At 38.8% G+C, this 26,045-nt stretch overlaps 1 protein-coding gene across 2 annotated transcripts in view; it reads left to right on the top strand.

The window, feature by feature from the left end:
* Window positions 1-1,658: 1,658 nt before the first annotated feature.
* The window catches only part of OLA1 (Obg like ATPase 1), a 65,415-nt gene continuing 41,028 nt past the window's right edge, over window positions 1,659-26,045 (top strand). Inside the window, exons 1-4 of one of the 2 annotated variants that reach the window (XM_053471609.1) lie at window positions 1,659-1,790; window positions 2,991-3,091; window positions 5,115-5,258; window positions 6,034-6,161. In XM_053471609.1, coding sequence (XP_053327584.1) covers window positions 2,991-3,091; window positions 5,115-5,258; window positions 6,034-6,161 — 373 coding nt within the window. In that variant the 5' untranslated portion in view covers window positions 1,659-1,790. Of the gene's footprint in view, window positions 1,791-2,862; window positions 2,911-2,990; window positions 3,092-5,114; window positions 5,259-6,033; window positions 6,162-26,045 lie in introns of those variants that run through there. The other variant, XM_053471608.1, reaches the window with a different exon arrangement.

Below are 26,045 nucleotides of genomic sequence, written 5' to 3'. Positions count from 1 at the left end.
TATTTGATCCCCTGCGGATTTTGTACGTTTGCCCACTGACAAAGACATGATCAGTCTATAATGTTAATGGTAGGTTTATTTGAACAGTGAGAGACAGAATAACAGCAAAATCCAGAATAATGCATTTCAAATAAGTTATAAATAGATTTGCATTTTACTCAGTGAAATAAGAATTTGATCCCCTATCTTAGGGGAAAATGTTGAAGCTTCTGGTGACGTCCACTCCCCAATCAGGGTTGAGGGCGTCACTGGAAGCTCTGCCATTTTGCCAGACGAAGAAGATGAAGAACAAGAAGATGCAAGAGGATGGCAGCGAAGGTAAGGAAAAATTCAGAGAGTGAGTGAAAGAGCCTGCGAACTTCGGACAAAGAATTGTAGCTTTTTGCTTAGTTTCAGACCATTTCAGGGTGGCCGGGTCTGGCCTTGTTTTCAGAGGTTTGTACGAATTGACGAAATTAGCAAATTTTGTTAAACTTGCAATTTATACAAATCCGAATGCACAAATCAATTCCAAATTGATCACCTATGCATTAAACAATGTAGATCCTGTCCATTCATGACATAGTTATGTCAGGGAGTTAAAATCATTCTACTCCTCGTATCACCAATGACTTGGTTCAGTAAGTATCCACAAATCATTCAGCATTAATAAAGTAATATGCTTTGGTACAGGGGTAGGCACCAACATTGCTCATGGTGGACACTTACAGGCGTCTGTGGAGGACAATTTAATGATGTTCTTTAGACCTTCACAAACCTTGCCACGGATGCTGGTGTTCTCGTACGTTCTCGTTCGGGTTGTAAGAAGCAGCGCACACGCCTTTATTTTACTCCTGAATGCGATGATCATACAGTCTGATTTTTTGCTCTTGCCGCCGCATCACACTTATGCCATCACTCCTCACTTGGCAAACTAATAACTGGCACTGTAACCGAACTTGTTATTTTCTTTCCTTACCTCATCTCCTACATTTCTAGCAAAAAACAAAAACGCAAAAAAAAAAAAAAAAGGTTTCTAGAGACGGGTCCTAATTTTACAAGACTAGAAATCTAGTTTTTCTGGAAATTATCCTGGCGGATTCTGTTTACGAGGATTAAGTAGAAGAAAGCTTGATGTATGACGCAATACATGGGAATACCTCCTCGTCCCAGGACCCAGCACTCTAGCGAGGATTAACCAGATGGCTCCCTTAATGGAAACTGTAATAACCCAATTAGAGGAGAAATCCGCAATCCCTACCCAAACCCGAAGCTTTAAAGCCGATGCGTACTCAGGACTCTGGGCCCTAATACCCTTACATAAAGCGTGTCAAATATTTTATAAATAATCCTTGAATGGCATTACTCCGGAGACGCCGGTATTTCACGCTGAAGCGCAGCACGGCCCTTTCTTTCGGCAAATCATTTTTATATGTGATTTCATTTTTAGAAATCACTGTCTCCGGTTTCCGTCTACAAATGCGATCTTCCTACAAACAGCCCAATCCCAAGCGATCATCCTGCAGTGCTCTAAAGCAGATTCCGGCAGCCCTGACCATCCTGATCCAAGCGGCAGCATGGCGAACTCCGTGCAAGCAGTTTCATGCCTGACCTTTCACCTTACATCGCCAGCCAATGGAATGTTGTGTTATGCGAACGTGCCGCGCGATGTTCCGCCCCTTCCGTCTCTGGGACGCCGGCTGCTGCTGCTGAACGTGGGATTGCCGGGGAGGTCTGTGAGGTTTCACACCCGAGTGTTGCCGGTGAGCCGTTCCGTTTAGCCTGGGAAGAACACGTGCTTCGGAGTGAGGGTGAGTGCTCCATATGCTGGCTGCCCGGTGGCAGAGGCTGCTCTCGGGCACACGCACAGGCCATGTGCAGGCCTGTCAGGGATGCAGCTCCCAGTCATTTCACTTCCCAGGAGGCGTCTGCCAGCTCATGCTTGTCATGGCTGATCAGTCTGAACATAAAAGGAGAGGCTGTTCCCAGATCGGGTGAGAGGAATTCGCTTTACCCGCCCGGGTGACAAATTAACGTCACTCAGACTCCTATCTGGAGTTCATTGGGACGCTGGCCTAGCGAAATGTTTCAGAGTATAGATGCCTCAGAACGGCAGATACACGTTTCCTGGACGGGAATAGTTTTGTGAATTGCTGAGCAGATTTCTAAGCGGGTCTGTGGCTGCTTTACCTTAATTAACACGCATTCTGACATCACGGGGACACTCCAGCCATTACATGCAGTTTAATGCATAAGATAGCTGGAAAGTCCCTTTGAATTTACACAGTGCGCCCCCCCCTCCAGCAGTGCATGGGGGTCTGCTGGATCCCCCCATATGCATTTGCCTATTTTCCCCACTTGATGTGCAGAAGACGTGCTTGGTAAATGCCGGGGGCGAGGGTCTACGCAGACTCCATGAGCAGAAAGCAGTCCCAGTGATTTCAATAAAACCTCTTCTGCTGATTGGCTGCTTCAAGCAATTTGTTGGCCCACACAGGAGCAGAGCAACTGCAGGGCTGCAGTTTCTGTGTCATGTGATTCTATCTTTTATTACAGGGGTTCTCATGGACCGTAAACTGAATTACGTGTCCTGCTCATGTACATGATGCTCCCTGCTCTCTATGTAACGTACAGTATTATACAGTAAGCAGCGTTCTCCCAGAGGACACGTCCAGCTCTGCCAGATTGGTGTCAGTTCCCTGTATTGATGGCATCAGGTGTCATTTTTAGAGAACATGTGCTCAGCTTTCCCCGTCGTCCTGCTGTTATTATTAGCAAGTTGTGTGCCTGCTCCACGAACTGCCCTGTAGTTATACCACCGGATCTTCCCGAATGGAGCTTTTCTGAACAGGCAAAAAATGATTAAAAGGCCAGATTCTAATATAATTCTGTCTCACTCCTTCAAGAAATCTAGTAATGGCTCCAAAAAAGGTAAATTGTTAGAAAATCCTCACTTCTGTAGTAACCAGTACAAACATTTTTATTCATTTGACTTTTTAACTGCATTTCAGATGCCGCCCAAAAAGTCAGACGATGGACCAAAGCAGCATCCAATCATTGGAAGATTTGGGACCTCTTTGAAGATTGGAATTGTTGGATTGCCAAATGTAGGGTAGGTTACACTGGATTTCTAATATTTAGTACATTTTAATAATTTTATGCAATAGCTTAGTTAAAATGTCAGTACACTATCCAGGTACAACTTTATTATCTTTTATTTATATGGCGCCAACAGTTTACGCAGCGCTTAATACAATACATATATTCAAGGGGTATGAACAAGACAAGAATTGACAGACTAAGACAAACCGATACATTAGGTGGAGAGAGCCCAGCTCGCAAGCTTACAATCTTGAGGGAATGGGGTGACAAACATAAGGCACAGAGAAAGGGTGAGAGGTAGTGTGGTGGTCGTATCAATGACAAGGAAGTTCTAGCAGTTAAGATGGTGCGGCTTCTCTGAAGAAGTGGGTTTTTAGATGTTTCTTGAATGTTGGGAGGGAGGGTGAAAGCTGAATGTTCGGTGGTAGTAGGTTCCAGAGATAAGGGGCAACCCGAGTGAAATCTTGTAGACGGGAAAAGGAAGAGGTGATGAGTGAGGAGGAGAGCCTAAGCCCGTGGGAATAATGTAGGGATCGAGTAGGAGAGTATTTGCTTATGAGGGCAGAAATGTATGGAGGAGCCGTGTTATGGGGGGGGCCTTATATGTTAGTTCCAGGATATTAACTTTAATTCTAAAGGTAATTGGGAGCCAGTGGATGATTTTACAGAGTGGGGAAGCAGAAGAGGAGCGGCATGCAAGGAAGATAGCCTAGCAGCAGCATTTAGGACAGACTGTAGAGGAGAGAGTCGAGGCAGTGGAATGCCAACAAGAAGAGTGTTGCAGTAGTCAAGATGGGAAATAAGTGAATGAACCAGAGTTTTGGTTCCACATTGCATTTGAAGATTCAGTGACTGTGTTGGAGTAAACTGTCCAAAGTTATGTCTTCATTACATCTGAATGACCCCAAAAAGCAGAGCCATGGCTTCCATGTCATGGCTCTAGTTTTTGGGGTCATCCAGATGTAGTGGTTGAGTCGCCTGGTGGCAATGCCCTGGTACCCCTTCCACTTTGAAAAGCGGATCTGATGTCAGCGTGGGGCACGGCCTCCAGCCCTACAGAGTCCGGTTTATGGCAAACATGTATAGTCTAGGTTTGTGGTGGTCGGTATGCAGCTATGTTTTAGAAACTATGCCACTTATGCCTATGTCTAGAGCTTGGCGTAATGGAGCATATATGTCAATATCTTGGATGTGAACCTTCACCATACCTACAATCTACCAAGATTTTAACTGCATTGTATGATTCCATATAGAGTTTAGCATACAAACTATAAGTCTACCGCTTGTCTGTAGACTAACTTTATCCTTGGACTAGGTGACACACTTTACTTTATCGGTGCATTTTTTTCATGTGTTCTGGCTGATGCTTTTATATGTGTTTATAAAGGTGTATGTGGATTATATGTGTCATGTGCAAAGCGCTGGTGCTATTGGATGTGTGTCAGTTTATAAATAGTTGCTCCTTTGTAATATACATGAAATTGAAATACTTGAAACCGCTATTTTAATTTAAATTGTATTCATAAAAATTAGGCACTTTGGGATACAAATAGAATAGAAACTAGAGTCTAAATTCTCTGTTTCAAATACTAAACTGCTGAGATGGTTTCGATACTTTTTATTATTATTATTATTATGTGTTTTACTATGCAATGAGAAGAGGAGCAGACAGCGGTGTGGTCAGTAATCCATCCAGAATCTCTGCTCTCTACAATTTTCGTTTAATTCAGCACCGTGGATCTTTTGGCTGGTAAAGGCTCATCTTAGCTTTGTCTCAGCTGATGATCTCCACAGCTTGGACGTTTTGGTTGCTCGAAGTATGCAGTGGGTATAACTCACATAACTGCTTCCGTTTATAAATTCATTTCCCCCATCAGGATTTCGATATTACCTCTCTGCTTAAATGTGCTCCTTTTTTTTAGCAGATGAAGTGTAATATTTGATGCTGGTGCAATTTAATATGTACACCTTCCGTGCTGAGGGTTGGAAGGTCTTTAATAAAATTTCCATGTGTTTTCCCTTCGTTTTCACAGGAAATCAACTTTTTTTAATGTGTTGACTAAGAGCCAGGCGGCGGCTGAAAACTTTCCTTTTTGCACCATTAATCCAAATGAAAGCAGAGTACCGATTCCAGATGACCGGTATGACTTCTTGTGTCAGTACCACAAGCCAGCAAGGTATGGCTCTAGGGAAATGTAACTACATCCGATAAACCAATAATGCTGTTAATATTATCATTTATGTATTTGGCATGAACAATTTACATAGCGCATCTTATGATACATACATTACTGAAATACATTTTATTGGGTGTTTGATCCGGACAATATATAGGAGCTTTGGCGGTTGTGTGTCTTATGTTACAATAAACAGTATGATTATACAATAAATTATTCGCCTTGCGTTCTTTGCTGCTTCCTCGACCCTTAACCGTTGATGGCCAGCTCAAAGTAATCCATCGTTGGTCAATCCACATAGAAAGTCAGATCACTGAGCTACAATACATACATTAAGAGGATCTAACACAGATAAACAAAAGGAGCTCATAAATTTACAATTTAGATAGTTGGTAAAGGTACGTTTTGTTTAAAAATGGAGATTTCATTAGATAATGTTTTCTTATATTCTTGTCTTTGCAATCACTAAACCAATATATCCTGAAATGTATATAATTTGTGTGTATTACCACCTGCCTTTACTGCAAAGTGCCCTTGTGACTCTTACAACCCCCCCCCCCGGCTCCTTTAAAGTAAAATATACTATTTTATTAAAACATGGATTAATAAACTGAAAACACCGTTTTTTAACGGTCCTTTACATTTTATTTCTTAGTGGGAAAAATGTATGTTCTACGAAACATTTGAATAAAAGTTAGAAGTGGGTAACAATGTTTCTTCAAATACTCTATAGCAGATGATCACTAAACTCATGATTTTTTCCTCTGTTCTCCAGCAAAGTACCAGCCTTTCTGAATGTGGTGGATATAGCCGGTCTCGTGAAGGGAGCCAGCGCAGGACAAGGTCTGGGGAACGCTTTCTTGTCGCACATCAGTGCTTGCGATGGAATCTTTCATCTCATGCGTAAGTGGCATTTCATTTTCTTGGAAAATCCTCAAATTTGTCTGAGCGGATCTGCATATATTTTTGTATAGATAAGTGTAGGTCCTCTCTAACCTCCCGCAGCCATTTTAGCAGATTTCTGCTTCTGAACACCCAGAAGAAATGTTATTCGGTATTGTGCTGTATAAATGCTGCTGTCACGGTCCACTAACGGCACTGAATGTCCTTTACGGATAGGCATGTGGTCAGTTTCTTTTGCGGTGTTTGTATATACAACAAACCAGCGCTCCATAAAGGCCAACCTTCTTACCGTACCACGTCATGCCAGTCATCCCAAACACTAGAATTGTCCATCTATGGATCCATCCAACCATCTAGAACCAACCACTATCACCTAATACTGTGGAAAGAGACTGGGAGGTTTGCCACGTCTTGGTGACACGGAGTTTGGGGCTCTTTGGAGAGATACTTTGCATTTTGATCACCCGCGGCACACGCTGTAAGGTGCCTTGTTTCCTCTGCGCTCTTTTTAAACCAGCGCCTTGAAAGGATTTCCATGTTCTCTTTATTTAGTTTGTGGGAAGAGATTTACAGTAGTAGCACTTATGAAATGATTGTTGCTTGCTTTATATCTTATTTTCTCTGTAGGGGCTGTCATGCCATGCTAGTTCCTTCCCGCTAATACTCTTACTTTATCAAAGCTTTTATATTAAAAATTGTTTGACGGCTAAGCTATTTTATTTATTTATTTTTTTATCTCCTTTGTATCGCGTATTGAAAATGTATAGCTTTCATCAATCCGGTCGCTGCATTAGAGATTTCTCATGTGCTATTTTTTTCAGGAATATTTGACTAAAAAGTGCCCAAATTGGGTATATTCTAAAATAATTTTAACTAAATAATTTTCACGGAGGTCTAGCACTGGGATCAGCCAGTTCCGTGGGGTCCCTGTTACAATCACGGGAGACAGAACAGATATTGTTGATAAATTATCAATTTGCCGGCTAATTGACCATGATTGATTAAATCTAATTAGAAATGCTAGTTGTGTCCTATTAATAAGACGGGGGTCTCGGTTTCCTTACGGAAAACTTTAAATTAAATACCCCCAATGCAATTTTATTGATGGAGCAAGGGTGCTTTTTAATTAAATCCATTTACTACTTCGAAGTCTGATAAAGACAGTACATGCAACTAGTATGTTATATCCCCGGCACGGCGGACATTTGTTGCGTGTTCTATTTAAGCGGGGTATGTTTCCAGAGTCACAGATCATGTCTGCATATAATATATTTCATAATATATTTAATATATATATATATTTCTGGTGTAGCAGCCTAGTAAATATCTTCACTATTTAAAGGATTTTCTGATGTGGAATCATGTGACTCGTCCCTCTTGCGTATCACTATGGCGTTTTATTGATCGTATTATCCTTTCTGTGTCTGGCGTTATTTAATATGATCCTTTCTTGTCTGGAAGACATTCTTCCCTCACCTCCTTTGTGGCATTTCTTTTGTTTAATGGCTTAAAAAGCTTCAAGAAGCACTTTACTAACTTTGAGATCTTGTTTTTTTTGTTTGGAAAGTCGTCTCTCCCTAAGGAATTAGCCTTTACTTTTCTTATTTTATCCTCATTCTACCTTAACTTTTATTATGCTTTTTTTCATACTATTAGATCGCTGTGTACACGAAACTTTGTGTACTTTTTTATGTAACAGAAGAAGTACTTGGCATGCAATCAAATAAGAGTGCTTGCCACCTAATAAAGTAAAATATAAGTAAAGCGGAAGGATATTTATTGCTTCTGTAGAGCTTTTTCACAGATTATTTTATGTATTGGAATTATGCTTATTACACCCAAAATCTCCATAGATTTGCATGCTTTTTCTTTGCACATATAATTTGGTGCAATTTCTTGACATGGCATTTTGGGCATATTATATGCACAATAAAATGTTTGTTTTGGCAATTTTTATTTTTATTTTGCTATTTGGCAGGATTTTTTTCTAACATGTTTAAGATTTCTATACAGAATTATCCAAATAGGTTTCCGCTTGCTCGGATCGAATAGAATCCATATTTCATCTTGAAGCAGCAATCTGTTATTCCCTCGCATGAACGATACATATTGTGCTCCTGTTTTTTACTTGTCTGGAAATTATGAAACTAATTAATGCGAGGGGTCAGTTTGGACATTGTTGCACACTAATTTTTTGCATGGAAAGAGATGCGAGTTACAAAGTCTGGTATGGAGGTATATAAAAATATCCCTGTGCTATAGACCTGCTAATAAAATGTATTACTGTAATATTTTCTACTCTTTATTGGAAAAAACTTTGTATACATTTTTTATTTTATTAGAACAGTGTCTTAAGTGAAATATATACAAAATGTGTGTGTATTATATACCGTGTGTGCGTGTATGATGTGTTTGTATAATATAGATATACACGTTTGTGTTTAATGTGTATGTATGTGTATATATATGTGTCGTATAAATGTGTATACATACATTTATATACACACATCACACACACACAATAGGTCTGTAATAAAACAACTCTCTTCAATAAGAGCCATACGTGGTATAATGTGTGTGTGTATGTATATATATATATATATATATATATATATATATATATATATATATATATGTGTGTGTGTGTGTGTGTGTATACAGGTATTGCACACATACGCATACAGCGCTGCGTAATATAATGACGCTAAATAAATGAATAAATATGTACAATATATATTATATATGATATTCTCTACTGACATATATGTGAAACTAGCTCTTTGATAATATAACAAGGTGGGTATTTAGTTGTCCGCCAGCCAGCGCAGAGCACGTTATCGAGCCACGCGATACATGATAACATATCATTGCAACTTGGATTTAAGCTGCAAACTCCGTGTCTCCTGTGAAGGGCATCCTTCTTTTGGTGAGATAGCCGCAGCCAGTGGCATGCTGTTTACAGATGGAACTTGTTAAGTTTTCCCAGCAGGGTCTTTTCAACGTGACCTTGTAGGCCAGAAACTGTTGTGTGATGCGGGCTCTGCGACTCCACAAGGACAGTTTTGTGCACAATAACGGCCGAAGAAGGAAAGTTGTTCTGTACGGTGCCTTATACCGCCGTGCAGTGAATGTAAAATTACCGGAAGATAAAGGGATCCCTTTTATTGGCTACTGCTGTGTTAACTGCGTGCGTCCGAGGTGCGGTGGAAAGTTACGTTTACCGGATCCAAACGGGTGAATTTACATTTAACTCTAGTGATGTTTGTGTGTTTACTGAATACTTAATCAGTGTATGCAGCTTGTGGAAGAAGCGTTACGGAAAACTTTTCTTCTGACATACAACGGGCAAATATCGGAGCGTATGAACTCATCCATGTTAACCTGTGTGTGTTATCACAAATAAAATCATGCTTTTCATGTACTTGCCAGCTAGTTAAATAATAACTGGTGTGGTGTACAAGTGTCTTTTTGCGTTATTTTTTTAAAAGTGTAAATGTTTAATTTAGCACCCTTTGTTGAGAGGGTGGTGGATAAGTGGTACAGAGTTCCAGCATAGGCGGTGGAGATCACCATGGTGGGGTAATCTAAAAGGCATGTGGACCGGCATCTAGTTAGCCTGAACAAGCTTTAGGGTTCTTTTTATGCAAGGAGAAAATGGGCTGTCTAGGTGAGCTGAATGGTTCTCTTATATCGAGTTCCATGGGTCATTAGGCTATGTTCAGACAAGTGGAGAACCGCAGAATAATGCATTCCCGGCACTTTATCCAACTCCAATTTGCACAGGTAGAGAAGTCTGCGTTTTCACTAAGCTCATATATATATATATATATATATATATATATATATATATATATATATATATATATATATATATATATATATATATGTGTGTAGATGTCTCATGGGCAACACCAAACAAACTTTACCCTATAAATATAGAGTTCGATGTATTCTTATACATACCGGAGTGTTGCTGTGTAACGACCATGGAGGCTGGAGCCATTGTGCGCAGCATGCTACAGTATCTGTTGATTTATGTAGCGCCATCACACTCCCCAGTGCTGTACAGCGGATACGTAGGACACATCCATTTGGAAAAGGCTAAGGAATATATTTATTTATTATAATGTATTTATTTATACACGCGTGTCTTAAGCCGCAGGCCTTCGCACACCAGTAGATGCTGTTCTGATTTGTCTCGTTTGAAGCTCAGGTTCTCCCAATGCCCTGCCTTTCACTTTCTATCTCTCGTGTACCATCCTATTCATCATGGTGTGCAGGGGCATTCTCTACCGGCCCATGTGTGCTCTGAGCAAGTGCTCTGTACGCGTTAAACTATGCAAACGAAGTCATTAGCCTGTTCGGAAGACCATTCATTAGGCAGCATGTGAAGCATTTGCGTTCTTTAATTCTACTTCAGGGGCCAACGGATATTACCCCGGCGGCATTTATAAACTTTGGAGTACTCTATAGACTGCAGAGAGCGATAAAATTTAACGGCTCTATAAAATAATGTGAGTACGATCTGCCTTACCAATGGCATTTAGCAAAATGAAGAAGACGTATGGTTTCTTTTTTTTTTTTCTTTAAAAAAAAAAAAACCCCCACAAAAAAGGCTTTTTAGAGGATTTTGTATTAAGCTCTGTAGGGAATGACAGGGAAATGCCTCTGTGTAAAACCGTGTGTGTGTGTTTGACAAATTTCCTTTTTTTCCTATGTAAATTGTTTCTGTTGCATTCCAAATAGAAACGTGTCGGCCCATTAGCCTTTTAGGGCAGGTTATGAAAAATGTATTTTCTGGTGGATAATTTCCTCTCGGTCTCCGTGGTCAGTATTATACTTGGAAATCTTTTTCTTCCTGCTCTGTTGATACAGATGCAAAGGTAAAACATCTTTTCAATTTTACATGCTTTTGTCAAAATGTTATTTGGAAGCATCATGAATTATTCCCAGACTGTGTATTCAGGAATATTCTCGGAACCTATTATTTGATGGGTTTTTTTTCGCCTTGTTTGTCTTTTCTTCCTCTTTTACTTCCTCATCTTTTTAAGGAGCCACGGCCAATTGCTTTGAAATCACCTAGAAACCTAAATAAGCACTGGACATAACCGTGGCGATTGTCTATAACACATTTGCGCGGTTTCAGGGAATCTTGAGCCTTTGTTCTATAAGTGGAAATGGGTTTGAGGACTAACGATGGCCAAATGGATCCACTCAACGGGTGTGGAAGGCTTGGGTTAGAAGGAATTGCCAATGAAAGGCCAAGCAAGACAGTCTAGAAGTATTACAGCAGTCTTATATTAAATAAAGGAGGATTCAAGCAAAATCATTTGATTAGACAGGTTATGGTGTTTGTTTTTCTTTTTATATCATAATTTGAAATATATAATCCCATTTAGCTTTTATGGTCCTCATCTTTTATATTCTGTTTTTGTTCATATGTTGGAATTTGTAATTCTTCTTGGTACTTTAGCATAAAATACAGTGCTACTTACAGTAATGTGGGTTACTATTCTCAAAAGTCTGCTTTTCTCATTTTGTTCCGATAAATGTCCTCCATCTGCAGATCTGGAGGCTTCGTTGTCCGTCGTGATATTTTTGGTCAGATATCTGTTCGGTTGTGCAAAATGTTATATTGTAACACTCGGTGGCCCAGGTTCTAAAATATAATATATATTCTCCTGCTATTAACATTCTCCCACGTGTTTGGCTGGTGGCTTCGATGGTCACCCTAAGACATATGGGAGATTGTGGAGGGCGATTCCCATCACGCTGATTACTTCTCTACTTACTTGTTGAAGGCTAGTTTTTGCTGTCTTCGCGCCCCCAAGATGATTGACTTTAAAACATGGCATTTTATTTTGAATGTTCTTTTTTTACAAAAATGTTAGAACTAAGAACTTAGAAAATCTTTATTTTAATTCTCAATAATAAGATGAGTTTGTCGTCTTCGTTCTATCCTTTACCTTTTTTTTTCTTTCTTTTCCGCAAGCCACCTGTTGCCTCTGATGGGCCCGTATATAAATTTGAACAAAATGCTCATCACTCATCAACCATCAGCAGAAGCGTAAAAATTACTCACGAGGCTTGCTTTGCAAGAAATTCTTTTGTGTCTATGACACCAGCTTTGTTTAAAACAATTAAAGTGTTACACGCTAGAATAATTTAAATTGCGACAAGGAAATGGTGATGTTTTCTTTCTTTTTTTTTGCTTAAGGAAAAAGTTTTTTGGTTGTGGACCTCTCTCTGCTCCTATGTAACATTTTTTGTGTCTGTAATATGGCAATGTTGATTTTTCACCAATACTTAATAATAATTACTACTACTTTCATAATAAGTTCATAATAAAGATATTTTTAAGACCGCGCTTTAAAGAGAAGAACATTAGATGATGGTTATCGCATGTCAGTCTGGTAATACATGCTTATATTGTTCCATTGGTCGGCCGTGCCATTGTGTGCTCCATATGGAGATCCATCCCACGCGTGTGCTGCAGTGCCTATAATATGCTACGCATGTATGCCTGGCGCTCCGATTTAGTTACATAGATTTAGCCACCATCTCCCTCTCCGCTCATCGTGATAAAATCATATGCTTTAAATCCATAAGTTAGTTTTAACATTCAGTTACCGACGCTAGGAGCTGCATAGGTGACCCTCTTTAAAGATCAAGTTGGTCGACAGAACGACTGCGGCTTTTGAAGAAACTGCATGTTATCCGCGATCGCCGGTCGCCGGGGGCCTAGACGTTCTGTTCCGGCTCTAAACCAGCTAAAATATTTCTTTTAAGCTACTTCTCGCAAAGCTTCTGCGCACCCTTTCAGAACTTGTATCGGAAAGCGCGCTTCCATTTTGGAACATAAATGATTGTATTCTTGCGAGCGAGCTCCGGAAAATCAATTCTTTTTGTAAAGGAATATTATAATGTGACTGGTCACTAAAGTTCAGCGTGCTGGAAGGATTTTGCCATGTGAAATACTACACATGAAACTAATGGTGTAAATTTATCGCTGATTGAGATAACAGGCTTACTACGGTAATACATATTTTAGGCTTTTTTTGTTTTTTTTTGGCAGAACAGCTCCGTTCTTGGCTATTTAGGGTATTAATGGAAAGGAAATTGCCTTTTTTTATGCAAATATGTCTCCAGTTTTTGTCCCCTCCCAGAAGCTTTTAAAGAATCGACGCTGGGCTTTTAAACGGTAACAATAGCCGAATGCTCCAGCACTCTGTAAGCGCCGTTGGCGGGTAGTCTGGGTTCCCCGGCAAGGTAAATTCAGCAAAGGTAAAGTAGATTATTCACTAAACGCAACAGGGATTCTGTATGCAAAAACACAATTTTTTTTAAAGAATAAAAAAAGGAAAAAGTGATATATATATGTCATATATCTCGACAAATGTCCGTGTCCGGGAAAACTGACAAATCCAGCCCGTCGCATTTAAAGGGGCAGTACCTTGGTTTGGCATAAAAAGCTTTTTTATGTAAAGTATCAAAACGTATGTAAGGTACGTCTTGGGGTATCGATCGTCTCAAAGAACATCTGCACAAGAGCCGTTTGCCTCTTGAAAATGAACACAAATGTATAACCTATACATGTAAGAGTGATTTTAGAGGCGTTAAAATAGAATGAACTGTAACTCTTACCACTTTGTTTCTTTTTGTTGACCCCAAAACCTAACATTTTCTGCTACCAGTAACAATTATTCTGTTCTGATGTAGAATTAGGTTAATTGGCCAGCAGAGTGTTGGCGTTTTCGAGGCATGGTATGCTTTGGAAAATGTTGGAGGGGAGTAATTTATACCAAGGACGGTGCCTATTGCTTTTACATTAGTAGATGCCTACTACGGCCTCGCTAATACATCACCTACTGTTAGACAAAACAGGTGAAAACTTCATACAGCGGCAGATCTGGGGGGATAACTGCCTTTTACATTTTTCTGCTACTTTTTTACTAAAAGAATCAAACTCTTCAGCAAATCAGAATCACAGATGTGGCAGGTGACTGTATGTGAGGAGATCGCATGAGTATTTCATAAATTAGGTACCGGCAGAGATTAAGGCATTTATTCACTAAGGTGAAAGAGTCAAGCTTCTTGTCCAAGAAGGGCTGGCCCTGTATCATGCATAGTTCAATCAGCGATGTGAGTTACGTTGAATCACACTGATTTGACTATGCATTGTACAGGGCAGCTCAGCCGTTCTTGCAGGAGAAGCCCACTGTGGGCTTAGCATGAAGATATCTGGGCTTCCTCCCAGTACCGCCGTTCGGTAACTATGCAAGAAATCCACATATAAACCATTCAGATCTGTTGGCGTAACTCAGAACTACCTTGAAAACGTTATTTTAGGGGATAAATGGATGTACTTAACAGAGTTGGCTTGAAAAATTGTCTGAATGGCAACTGGGTTGGTTGAATCACAGAAGTCCTGTTTTATGTTATGTGAATGTCATATACATACACTTGTGCACTGCCTTCTGAAATGTTATTGACCTGCCCCTGATAGCGATATATCAGGATATGACCCAGCCTTGGTTTGGCAAGGAATATTATTGTGTAAGGGGGTAGTCCTTGTGTATGGCATCCGTGAGGAAGGAGCACATAAATGGCTCTTGTAGAGAGAAGATTATTGCAAATGTATAATCCTTTTGCTGTCTGGGGCATGAGGCAGCTTGACATTAAAGTACAAATCTCAATTTTCATGATTGGTTCCCTTTAAATGAGAAACAATCAAAATTAACTGCTTTGTCTCCTGCTCTTTAAGATCTGATGGGGTAAGCTCGGCTCTGGCAGGTCACTGTTTTATCCCCTTTCTCAGGGATTCAAAGTGCTTTGCAGCCGCAATTAACACATCATTATAGCCCTTTTTCTTTCATTTTAATTGGCAATCGTTTTCTCTGGCTAGTTCTGAAAAGCATGCAAGAGCCTCAGAGTGCGCAGGATCCTGACTTCTGGCTTTGAGGTCTATGAGCTTTCCTTCAATACCGTTAGCATGGTCTAACATTTACCTTGAATGCATAAAAAACAAAATAGAGAAAATATTTCTTCTCCTCTTAAACTAAACCTCTTTATACTACCCCTAATTCTGTCTACCAACCCACCAAACTAACACAAAAAAATAAAGATAAATTAAATAAAAAAAATCAACGCAAGTACTGATCAGGTATCAATGCACAAAGTTGTGTTTAAAGGGGCCGGTGTGCTCTACAGGGGACTGCAGTTTTAGTGGTTCTCTGTTCCCTCTGATCAAAGTGAGAGAAGCGAAAAGCAGATCATCTGACAAAACCAGCCTTCACAAACATTTAGTTTTGTCACGTGAAAGCATGTGATTTTTGTGATTGGTCCCCGGTAATCACATGACTTTAGCAGACTCCAATTAGCCCTTAGTTCCCTGGCTGCAGGAACTAACGGGGCATCAGGGTCACTGCTACAATATTTCCATTAGGACGTACTATTATGTCCTAATGGTCCCTGCAACTGCTTTTTTGTGGTGTAATGTTATGTCCTGTGGTTGTGAAAGGGTTTAACTTTTTTAGGGGGGATGTTGTACAATTTATCTTACTACTTTTACGGTATAACTTGCGGATACACGTGTTTAGCATCATAGAAACAATGTCAAAAGTTACATTCTACATGAGGGTCCCTGTCCTATCAGTCTGCTGTCAATCGATGTCTCCAGCTGGTCTTCCTATCGGAGATATTAAATGTTTAAACGTTTCTTGTAATATTGGACTTTTTAACAGTCGTGTGTATGTGAATTGGCAGAATTGTTTTAATTTAGTGTTTTTCCTCATAAAATGTCTGTGCTGGACTATTCGCGTTTTTAATTTTACTTTGTATGGGTTATGTGCATTTCTAGCTGTTCGTTCTCTTACGTGTATATTCCCTTTTATTTTTGGAAAAGAAAATCCCGAAAGAATGTTAATTAAGATTGCATTAAGCAATCATAGTGTTATACTTTTACATTAAATTATCCACAGATGTGTATTCCCGAAAACAAAAACTGTGGTCAGCTTTCTGTGGATAGGTTTTGAACATTTATGGCCTTTCATCATTAAAAGAGCAATTTAGGTCTCCTATTAGAGGAGCAAACGATTAACTCAGATTTGGATGGAAAACTGCTGCACGTTGAAATGAAAATCCAGGAATCTTTGAAATAATGAAAACAACTGAAACTCCCTGAAATGTTGCATATTCTGTGATTTATGAGGGTTTTCTGTTACTTTATGTTGTCTCCAACTTTAGCTATGTAAAGATCTTAAAAGCACCCCTTGTGATAAAAACAGAGAAAATAAAATGTTCCATGTTGGGTGGGGTTAGAGGGATTTTTTTTCATATATATTTATTTCTTAGGAGCCAGACAGACTTTCTTCTAGAAGCCATAAAATTAGTCCACGCGCATGTTGGGGGGGGACGGGGACTCACATTTAGCAGACTTTCATTTATTTATTTGTTTTTATTATATTTGGGCAACTCTGGTCTTAGTAGGCAGCCCTCGTTCTTGTGACTGACCAGAAAAGTAGTGGCCAAGGTTAAAGTCCTATCGATAAGTCCTTTGTTTCATACTCCCTTGTATATCTGCACAGAAGAAGCTCTTCTGTCTGTCTCCTTAGAACTTTTTCCCTCCTTTGACCCAATCTCTCAAAATATTTTACGTTGCCCAATATGTTGCTTTACATTTTCAAATCTTTCTCGCCCCCTGAAGATTAAATAATCATTAATACACCTTTATATGTCATTAATATAAACTTCCACCAATATTTGATGTGTCCTTCAGGATTTAAGTCATTTCCAGGTGATTCTCAGGGCCTTGTATGTTTCCTGACCTATAGACCCAGCCGTACCTCTGAGACGTCCTTCATTCTGCTCCTCGTTCTGTGACTGTATCATGGTGCTTGGCAGCTCTAAGAGTCACAATTTGTATAGAAACAGCAAAATTATGTTTATAAATTAAACTGTGTAAATAAAATAATTTTTAAGACCATTTTTTTTCTTCATTTTTAAGCTTTGTTTGGCATTTCTTAGCGTTTTTCAGTGTAAAAAACACAGAACACCCCGTTCATATTGTAAGCACTATTTAAGAGGCACCGTATTAAAACCTATACAGATGTGTATTCGAGTAGACAAACGGTTTTCAAAGTTTACTAGCACTGAAAAGCTTTATATGTTACACCTCCACGTAAAATTACAGAGCAGCGGAAGTACAATGTATCGGATATTTTCTTCTTTCTATATTTATTACGTAGAGATACCATTAAATTTTATTTTAATTGCTTTGTTGTGTGCTTAAAATGTTTGCATTCTGTGGTTACGTGTGGTGGTAAAATTTACATACTTTCCTTTCCTTAGATCTGGCTTATGGTTAGTATAAAAAAAATTACTTGTCTCAAACAATGTTTTCCCAAAATGCTTGGTTACGGGATCTTTTCTGCGCTTATCCACATGCCAAGTACCTAACCTTCAGCACACGCCAAGGAACTGAAAGGTGTTGTGGTCCTTTTGTAGGGGCAGATGGAAATTTGGAGGTCTGACTGCACCATTGTTCTGCTGTTTTAAGTAAAAGTAGAATTGTTTTTATTTTTTTTTCCTGTTGTGTCCCTTTTGCAAATGCATTTGCCTTTTCTCCCACCTTCAACAATTTTGCTTGCAGGAGATATGTTCGTCGGAACGCATCTTCATGCACATGATGTACTTACTGTCGACTCCAGTGTTGGCTCAACAAATGCTGCATGCGGGGGTCCATTCAATGCCCCCTTTGATTTCAATGGAGGATACTTTCCTGCTACTGATTGGCCGCTTCAAGCAGCCAATCAGTGTCAAGAATTGTCAGACCACAGAGGAGGAAGACAGCTGCAGAGCTGCAACTTCTACATTCTCGACATGTATTCAGAGCAGGAATACTTTTTTGTTTTCTATAGCGCCATCATATTCTGCACTGCTGTACAACGGCTATGTCCTTTGCACATTAATTTATCACTATATAATCGCACATTGCCTAACCAGCCAGGAGAAGCCAGGCATTTGATTTAAGACACTCACCCTTTGTCAGTCTCACGCTGACAATGGCATTAGTAGGGTGTGGGCGTTATTGTTGTTTTGACATTTGGCTTAAAAGCAGAGAAATGATTGGTTAACAGACATGTCATTCAATGCCACAATATGCTTTATGCCACAATATGTTTCCTGCCGGTTATTCACCAGATCGTTGCACGAGGAAGCAGCTTCTCATGATCCATCATCCGTTCAGTGCATTACGAACAAAACCCACTTGGTCCTGGAAATATAGAACAAGCTGGCCTTAAAAAAAAAAACACAAACAAACAAAAAAAACCCCCCACTTATTTTAAGTAGTTAACATTGACTGTGTTCAATAACACATTAAGCACATTTTGTCCTTTCTATCTTTTAACATAGTAAGTGGATACAAATGGCCTCTTTTGCAATATAGAAAATATAAATGTAAAAATATATACTTTGACGTTAATCATCAAATATTGTTAGAGCTCTATTAGGTGCCATTGTGAGGCTCAGCGACTAGCTAAATAATCATAACCAGTGTCTTATATCTGCAAGATGATTCATTGAATCCTATGTGGGGGGCTGTATTACTATGTATATATAAGGTTATCAGGGTGTCGACGTAACAATATTTCCAAAATGTCCTACAGAACTGGAAAATCATTGACACCATGAAATCTAAGAGTGTATGAAACGGACTAATGCGTACTACTGGTAAATGTTATGAATGCATACTCTAACAGTAAGACACGGAATCATATAGTAATTAGAACCCCTCCTCGTTCAGGTGTCATATACGAGTGACTTTTCCATCCCTGATGCAGCCTTCTTTCCCCATCACGATCCTCCATAGGTTAAGAGCACTGTAGACGATGAGAAATATCACGTGTTGAGGTTAATTCTAAGGGGTTGTACTGGGACTAATCATGTGCCACAGACCAAGGGGTAATTGATAGGTGCAGAATGATAGAATTGTAGATCCGAGGGGAAGAGGAACAAGGAGGAGGATCTGACGGAGATAGAGGCGAAACATGGGGATGACATGGGGTTTCAGTGACCTAAATGTAAGAATGAAAATGTACTTAGATATGCATCATAGTTTTGTCTTTTCAGGACTAGCTTTTTACGTGACCCACCTCTCTCTATAAACTTTAAATGGAAGCCATGATCCATGCACGACACGTAATCCGCTGAGTAGTGTGTCCATAAATATGGTAATGTAAGTGTGAGGCGTGCAGTTGAATACGGGATCAGGACAGCAAAGCGGTCCAAAATCATCAATATAAAGTGATGATGATAGCGCTCTGAGCATAACCCGGCATTCAAATGCGTCTCGGTCATTATACTGGAGCAGTTGTATCGCGATGTCAAAGTAAGCGTTTTCCATGTGACTCATTGTATGTTGTTTTTTTTTTTTTTTTTTGCAAGCATATTTTAAATGATGAAATCACAGGAAAATGCTGAAATAATTCCGGTCATGTTGACAAAGGGGGATTTGAAAGCAGAGACTGCAGAAAGTTGTGTTAAACAAGGTCCTTGAATATTTTTAATCAGTTTGTCTTTTTATATTGTAATATTAACTGTATAAATATTAATTTAGTATTTTAATGTGTAATCAAGGTCAAAATAAGGGGGAATTGTCTTTCAAAATGGAGAGTAATGGAGCCTGGCGCTATAATAGATTTCAAAGTTGAGTCTTTCAAACACAATGAAATAGTGATTATTCCTGTGGATGCAGAAAGAATTAAAATGAAAAAAAAAAGAGAGAGAAACAAAGAAAAGAATAATTTAAGTAACAAAAGCCTGTGACCCAGAGGGAATTAAATTGTGTGGAAATAATCGGTAGAACCTTTCTAGTTAAGAATATTACTGGGAGCATTTCTTAGATTTTGCAGAATAATTGGGGTGTCCCTCAATTTGCCAATTTTGGATTTGCAGAGCAAAAAAAAATAAAGAGTAAAGTACGACACCACTACCGCTTTTTAACCCCTTTTAGTGAAATGAAATAAAATATAAAACAATAAACGTTCTAGGCCTTTCTCGCGAGAAGAGTTAATGTCTGTTCTCTCTTGAGCTGGCAAATTATCTTTCTAATAATTTCTAAGATCTGTCTGTCTAGCTGAAGCAGATATACCTGCTAGCAAAAACACTGAATTCTTATTTTTTTTTTGTTCGAGTTTAAGGCTTGCGACAAAATGGTACACGGTGTGTTTTCATTGCTTGTTGAAAGACTTTCATGCCGTTAAAATAAGCATTTTGCTGGTGGCTGAATTAAGAGTTTTTGTCAGTCTCTTCTCATCATGGATGATTAAGCTAAAACGTCTGCTTGTCTTGACTTGTGATCGCCACAGCTTCAGATAACATGCTTTGTGATTGAAGGTCGAAATATTTTGAATTCTAATAGGCTGCCAGATGAATTGCTTGAAATAGACTGTAAAATTTCAAGGCTTCCTTTTCCATCTGCTGTGAAAAGAACCATTGGGAATGGTTGAGCTTGATGATCATAGAATTTACTAGATGGTGATTCTAAAGCCCTCAAAGGGATGTTGCTATGGAGATGTAGTTCCAAACTGTGAAATGACTCACCTTTTGAAAGGCTTCGGGGTCTGAGAAGCTGAACACATCATTGTTCAGGTGGTCATTGGTTAGGAAATTGCCATTGCCTGTGTAATCAGCACTCCTGTGGTAGTTAACGATCTAAAAAGGTTTGTTCGGAATGATGTGGGACAACAGAAATGTGCATAAGATGGCTTCCTTCAATCATGGTTTGCTCAGCCTGATGCTTGTAAAAAAAAAAAAAAAAAAAGAAAAGAGAGAAAAAAAAATGGGGAAAAAATGTAACTACTGTGGCAAGGAAGTCTTTTGAAAACAAAATTTTTCTCGGTGATGGATTTGACATATAAACCATATCGAGGGAAATGTTTACCATTAAAGGAGTTTGAGTTAGAAGTTCTAGTATAAAGGAAAATTGTGTTCTTTGTACTGGGGTGGGGGCCGGGGACAATGGGAAATCTGCTAAAGCGCCTTCTAACGTTGACTCTGATGGAAGTTAAGATGCATCGAATGTTACTAGCGGACGCAAGTGTTTTTTGTTATGTTTTTTTTTTTTTTTTCCCCCAGAGCAGTGCACGAGCACCCAAGCACATCTTTATTTTCTCTGCTTTGATTTTATTCTGTACAATTTCAGGGAAGTTCATGTCTACAGGCAGAACCGAAGAGCATCACAGCTGCCGATGTACTTTAGCATCCACACTGGCAGATAAAAAAAAAAAAGGGTTTCTCTTTGGCTCCATGTGTGACCACGTTAGTTAATCGCTGGCGCAGCCCACTACAGCTTTATATTTGTTGCGCACGAATAAACAGTTTTGATTTTTGCAGTCATAACATGCACAGGTTACGTATATAATTGTAGCACGCGTATAGAAGGATTGTGGTCTTTTCTTTGTGTATTCAATAATGTCCAAATATTTGACCAAAAGTTAAATGGTGCGTATAAAGTCCTTCAATAATCAACGGTTTATTGGTGTTATGTTATATCCATGACAAGACAAGGACGCCTTATGAAAAGATCTGCTGACGGGTATTCATGTGGTCGCCTCTTTAGTGGGGAATGTGTGTGACCTCTTAGGGTAGAGGAGATCCATCAATAAACTCTGCTGATCTACTTATGACCGTACCAGAACCTTAAATGGGTAGATTGCACTGAGAATGTTCTGGTTGCTCCGTCGGGGTTCCTGGATCAGGTACTTGGAAATGCTGGAATTCCGGCAATACATGCGTTATCTCATGTGCCAGGGTCTGCAGCTGTAAGGCCCATTCAGTTAAATTCTGATAGTACTAGATAATCAGCGCGGGGAAATTGTTGCACTTTGGTTCAGATTGGCTTCTGAAGAGATTGCGCAATTACTATAAATTGTTTGCGACCAATGACAGCAACAGCCCCTTCCTTTGCTTTGTCTTTTTTTCTTTCATAATTTGAACGGTGTGACTGCATTTTATATATATATATATATATTATACATACATACAATATACCGTATGTTTCTCCAGTGGTCAGACTGCACTACGTTGCATGGTTTCAATTCTTGACAGCACACTGATTTTTATTTGTTCATCCGTGGACATAGAGTTAATTTAAACACATCATTTTTGATACCTAGGAAAACACAAAAAAAGCTTGATCTTGATCGGATCTGTGACTTTTTAGAAAAATAATATATATATATGTATATGTAAAAATCCCGCCATATGGGTATATTGTGGGACCAGCTCTTCCTTTTTCCTTTTCTCAGGATCTGAATAGTCCTTATAAAGATCTCTCCTGATATTACGTTTCTGATTACTATTGATTGGTTCAGGCAGCCTTTAATAAATGTAGGGTGAGGAAAAAGGAGAGACCTTCAGAGGAGGAAATGCTTTATATAATGGCTCTGCCATTCCGACACACTGATCTACATGCCCGCGAGGGTAACTTTTAAGCTACTTTACTATTTAGGAGTTGTCCTATATCAGCCATGCGTCTTTCAAATTAGACATGTACCAAAATAAGCTAATAAATGTAACTTTTATTGTAATCGACCTGAAAGAAAACTTCTGAACACACTCTACTCAACCTACAGGCCCAGGGCTAGTTGCCAAATGTATACCAATAGAGTGGATGCCTACAATGGAACCAAGAAAGATTATATATCATATATGAAATGATCCAGCAACCACTATTAAATTATAACTGCGAAAGAGAAATAGATGCCAATAGCCCAGTGTTAACAGATGGCTTCCATTTTAATAACAAAAAGCTAAAGCCCAAAAAAACCCTTGGCACTACTATAGAGTACAGCTCAAGCTGGGTGGAGGAGGTATATGTAAGAAGGGGAAGGAGGGCGCTGCTTTAATTTCCCATTGTTACTTGTTAATGTTTAGCCTGCATGTGATTGGCTGTTACATGTCTTGATTTTGATGGGAGTGCTGATGAGCACGTTCAGGAAGCATACCATGGTATGCTCCCTGCTTTGGTAGAGGCAGCTGGGGGAGGAGTTAAATAAGACGGCTAAGGCTGGAGCTCTCCTTTTAATACAAAATTGCGGATGCGCTCTTCTATAGTACATGTCGCGTGGCTAGAAGGATGAATCATCAACAAATGCGGGGGCGCTGGAGGTGCAAAAATCGTGGCATTATACAGGAAAATGTTTGTCTAGATAGTTTTGTTGGTAAAGGTAGGACCTATACCCCCCATCATGTGTGCCTACCTGCCAGAAGTTGTGTACTGTTACCTGAATGGGCTTTGTGTGCAGCCCATATGTATGGAAAAAAAAAGGTGTTTCTTAGGTTCTCACCTTAAGTTTAGCAAAACAAGAATAGGCCGGATTCCCAAAAACTATGTTTCTCTGATACACAGGAGCCGAGCTTTTGGTATTGTAAAGTAGATGTGTGAAAACAGGGAATTTAGAAGGAATCTAATAGTTTTTTTTACACTATATCTTATAACCAATTTTCATTCCACATGCAGTCTGCACAAGGCAGATCTTAGATCTCATATAATTTTGTTTTTAAATTAAACTTGTTATTTAGGCCATCACGGAAAATGCTATGATTTTCTATAATGATATTGTGTTGCAGACAATCTGTGTGCTGCTCTTGTCTAAATTATGGTACGGGGAGTTTGGCTAAATTATTGGGATTGTTCCACATACTGTGGGATTCTCTTCTCTTTTCATCCTAAATATCAGAATTTGCTTAAATGAATGAATATTATATTACAGAATGCTGCAAAAGAACAGGGCGCATAACCTTAATGGAAGGATATAGAATGGTAAAATCATACTAGCCTGTTGAAGCCCGTGCTGCATTCGTATAAACAAGGTGCTTTATATTTAAGGTTATGTTTTTTTTTCTTCTACGTTTTAAGGTGTGATTTGCTTTATCAGTTGTGTCGTACACCTTTTGTACTAGTGTCCCCTCTGGATGTCATGCTAGAAAGGCACGGTTCTAACATTTATATTTAATGTGCATATAACTTCTAGAAACAGATTTTAATGGCTAATGACTACCAGTTGGCCAAATGCTCTGGCCATGTTTTATTAACTGCTTTAAAGACCACCTAAACCTATAAGGTCCTTGGAATTGTCTTAAATGTTGCATTGCCGTATACCTATCCCATGCATGTTTAAGTTTCCCAACTATATTAACCTCTACCGCTTCTGATCGACTTTTTTTTGTGTGAAGTAGAGCTTCCTAACATCACCTCTTTGTAAGTTCTTCTCGCTAAGCGTTCCATAAGTGCTGCGCTGGTGGCCGGATATGTTGACATGCTAGATTATTTTGTAGAACATATTGCGAGAAGCCAGCTTTTGGGGTGAAACAAAGATCCGAATGCCTAATGTTAGCCTGTTATGAAGAAGTAGACTATACTTCATATTTGACCAGTGCTTTGGCTTTGGTCTCCTAGAAAGCAAAATGGTTCCCTCACCAAATGTAAACTTTTATTCATAGATAGCTAATGATATGTTATTGTTCATAGCCTTGTTTTCTGGGACAGTTGGTGGCATTTATACCAACCACCAACTCTCATATTATTAATATGAGTAAATAATAGCCCAAGCCAGGTTTGGACATGTCTCCTGAGTAAGGTCCAGCTGATGTTGGAGGGAGAGGCATACTCTTCAAATGTGTTTGTTTTTAAACTCACAGGTTTGGGTTTTTCCTGTATTTTTAAACTTTCAAATTAAGTTTATGAAATTCATATTAAAAGATTATTGCCTACATCGGATGCACTCGGCTGGTTTTATAGTGGCATTTTTCCCCTTCAAATAACCGATTTTCTTTAAATTACAGATTTATGATTTGAAGTAAAACATGTACAATTCCATTTATCTCGGATAATAGTAAAACTAATTTATTGTAAAATAAGTAACTTTTTCTTTTTTGCGCAGGGCTCGATAAGAATCACAACGAAGAGTTGCAAATCATTTGTGGATTCTATATTCAGAGTTTTACATCCAAGAGTAATTTGCTTTAATTTCACCCAATTTAACCTATATTCACACCATCTCCATTCAGCTTTAATAGCTGCGTTCCATGCATAAGAAAAGCAGATAAATCTCCACAATTAGACGGCAAATGATTACAACTAGTTAGCACTTAGAGGAGACAAAACTTAAGACTAAAGCTTCTTACAAAGCCAAAGAGAAAGCCCCAAGTGTTTGCACAAGTCTGGCGTTGTGTGTTATTAGAATACTCGCTGCAATAGATCCTGACAGGTGTGGAATCCTTTCTATGCTTGGTTGAAGTCCACTTCCATAAATATCCATATATATATATATATATATATATATATATATATATATATATATATATATATATATATATATATATATATTTTTTTTTTTTTAAAATCATGCTATATAGTGAAACATAAAATATTCATAAGGTCTTATGTAGTGATTTTGATATTAAATATTCAGAATTCTTATTTTTTGAACATATGAAATATTCATCAAGAAATATGTAACTATGTAAACGTATGAAAGTATGAATTAAGCGTTATTAAATCTGTTTTTGAAGGCAAAAGAAAGAGGGTGATATATTGGCAAATTATTAGGGAAGAGGAAAAAGGGAAACACGGTACGGGTTAATGAATGGGTTGAAAGACATTAGCATTTCTGTTTAGATTAGAACATTACATTTTAATGAACCAAGAATTTAGAGATTGTCACTTTGCTTATAACCCAAGGTTGTTTTACTTTGTTGACTTAATGTTTTCATGGAACATAAGACTCACTTTTATGCGAGAATAGGAGTTATACCAATTACTACAAAAAGCTGGTAAATTCGATTGTTCCCTAATCTGCTTTAAGAGCTTGGAACTTA

This window comes from Spea bombifrons, chromosome 7 (assembly GCF_027358695.1).
Source record: "Spea bombifrons isolate aSpeBom1 chromosome 7, aSpeBom1.2.pri, whole genome shotgun sequence".
In the NCBI taxonomy this organism is placed as follows: Eukaryota; Metazoa; Chordata; class Amphibia; order Anura; family Pelobatidae; genus Spea; species Spea bombifrons.
The sequence above is the reverse complement of the archived record's forward strand: the minus strand, read 5'-3'. Positions and strand labels throughout refer to the sequence as shown.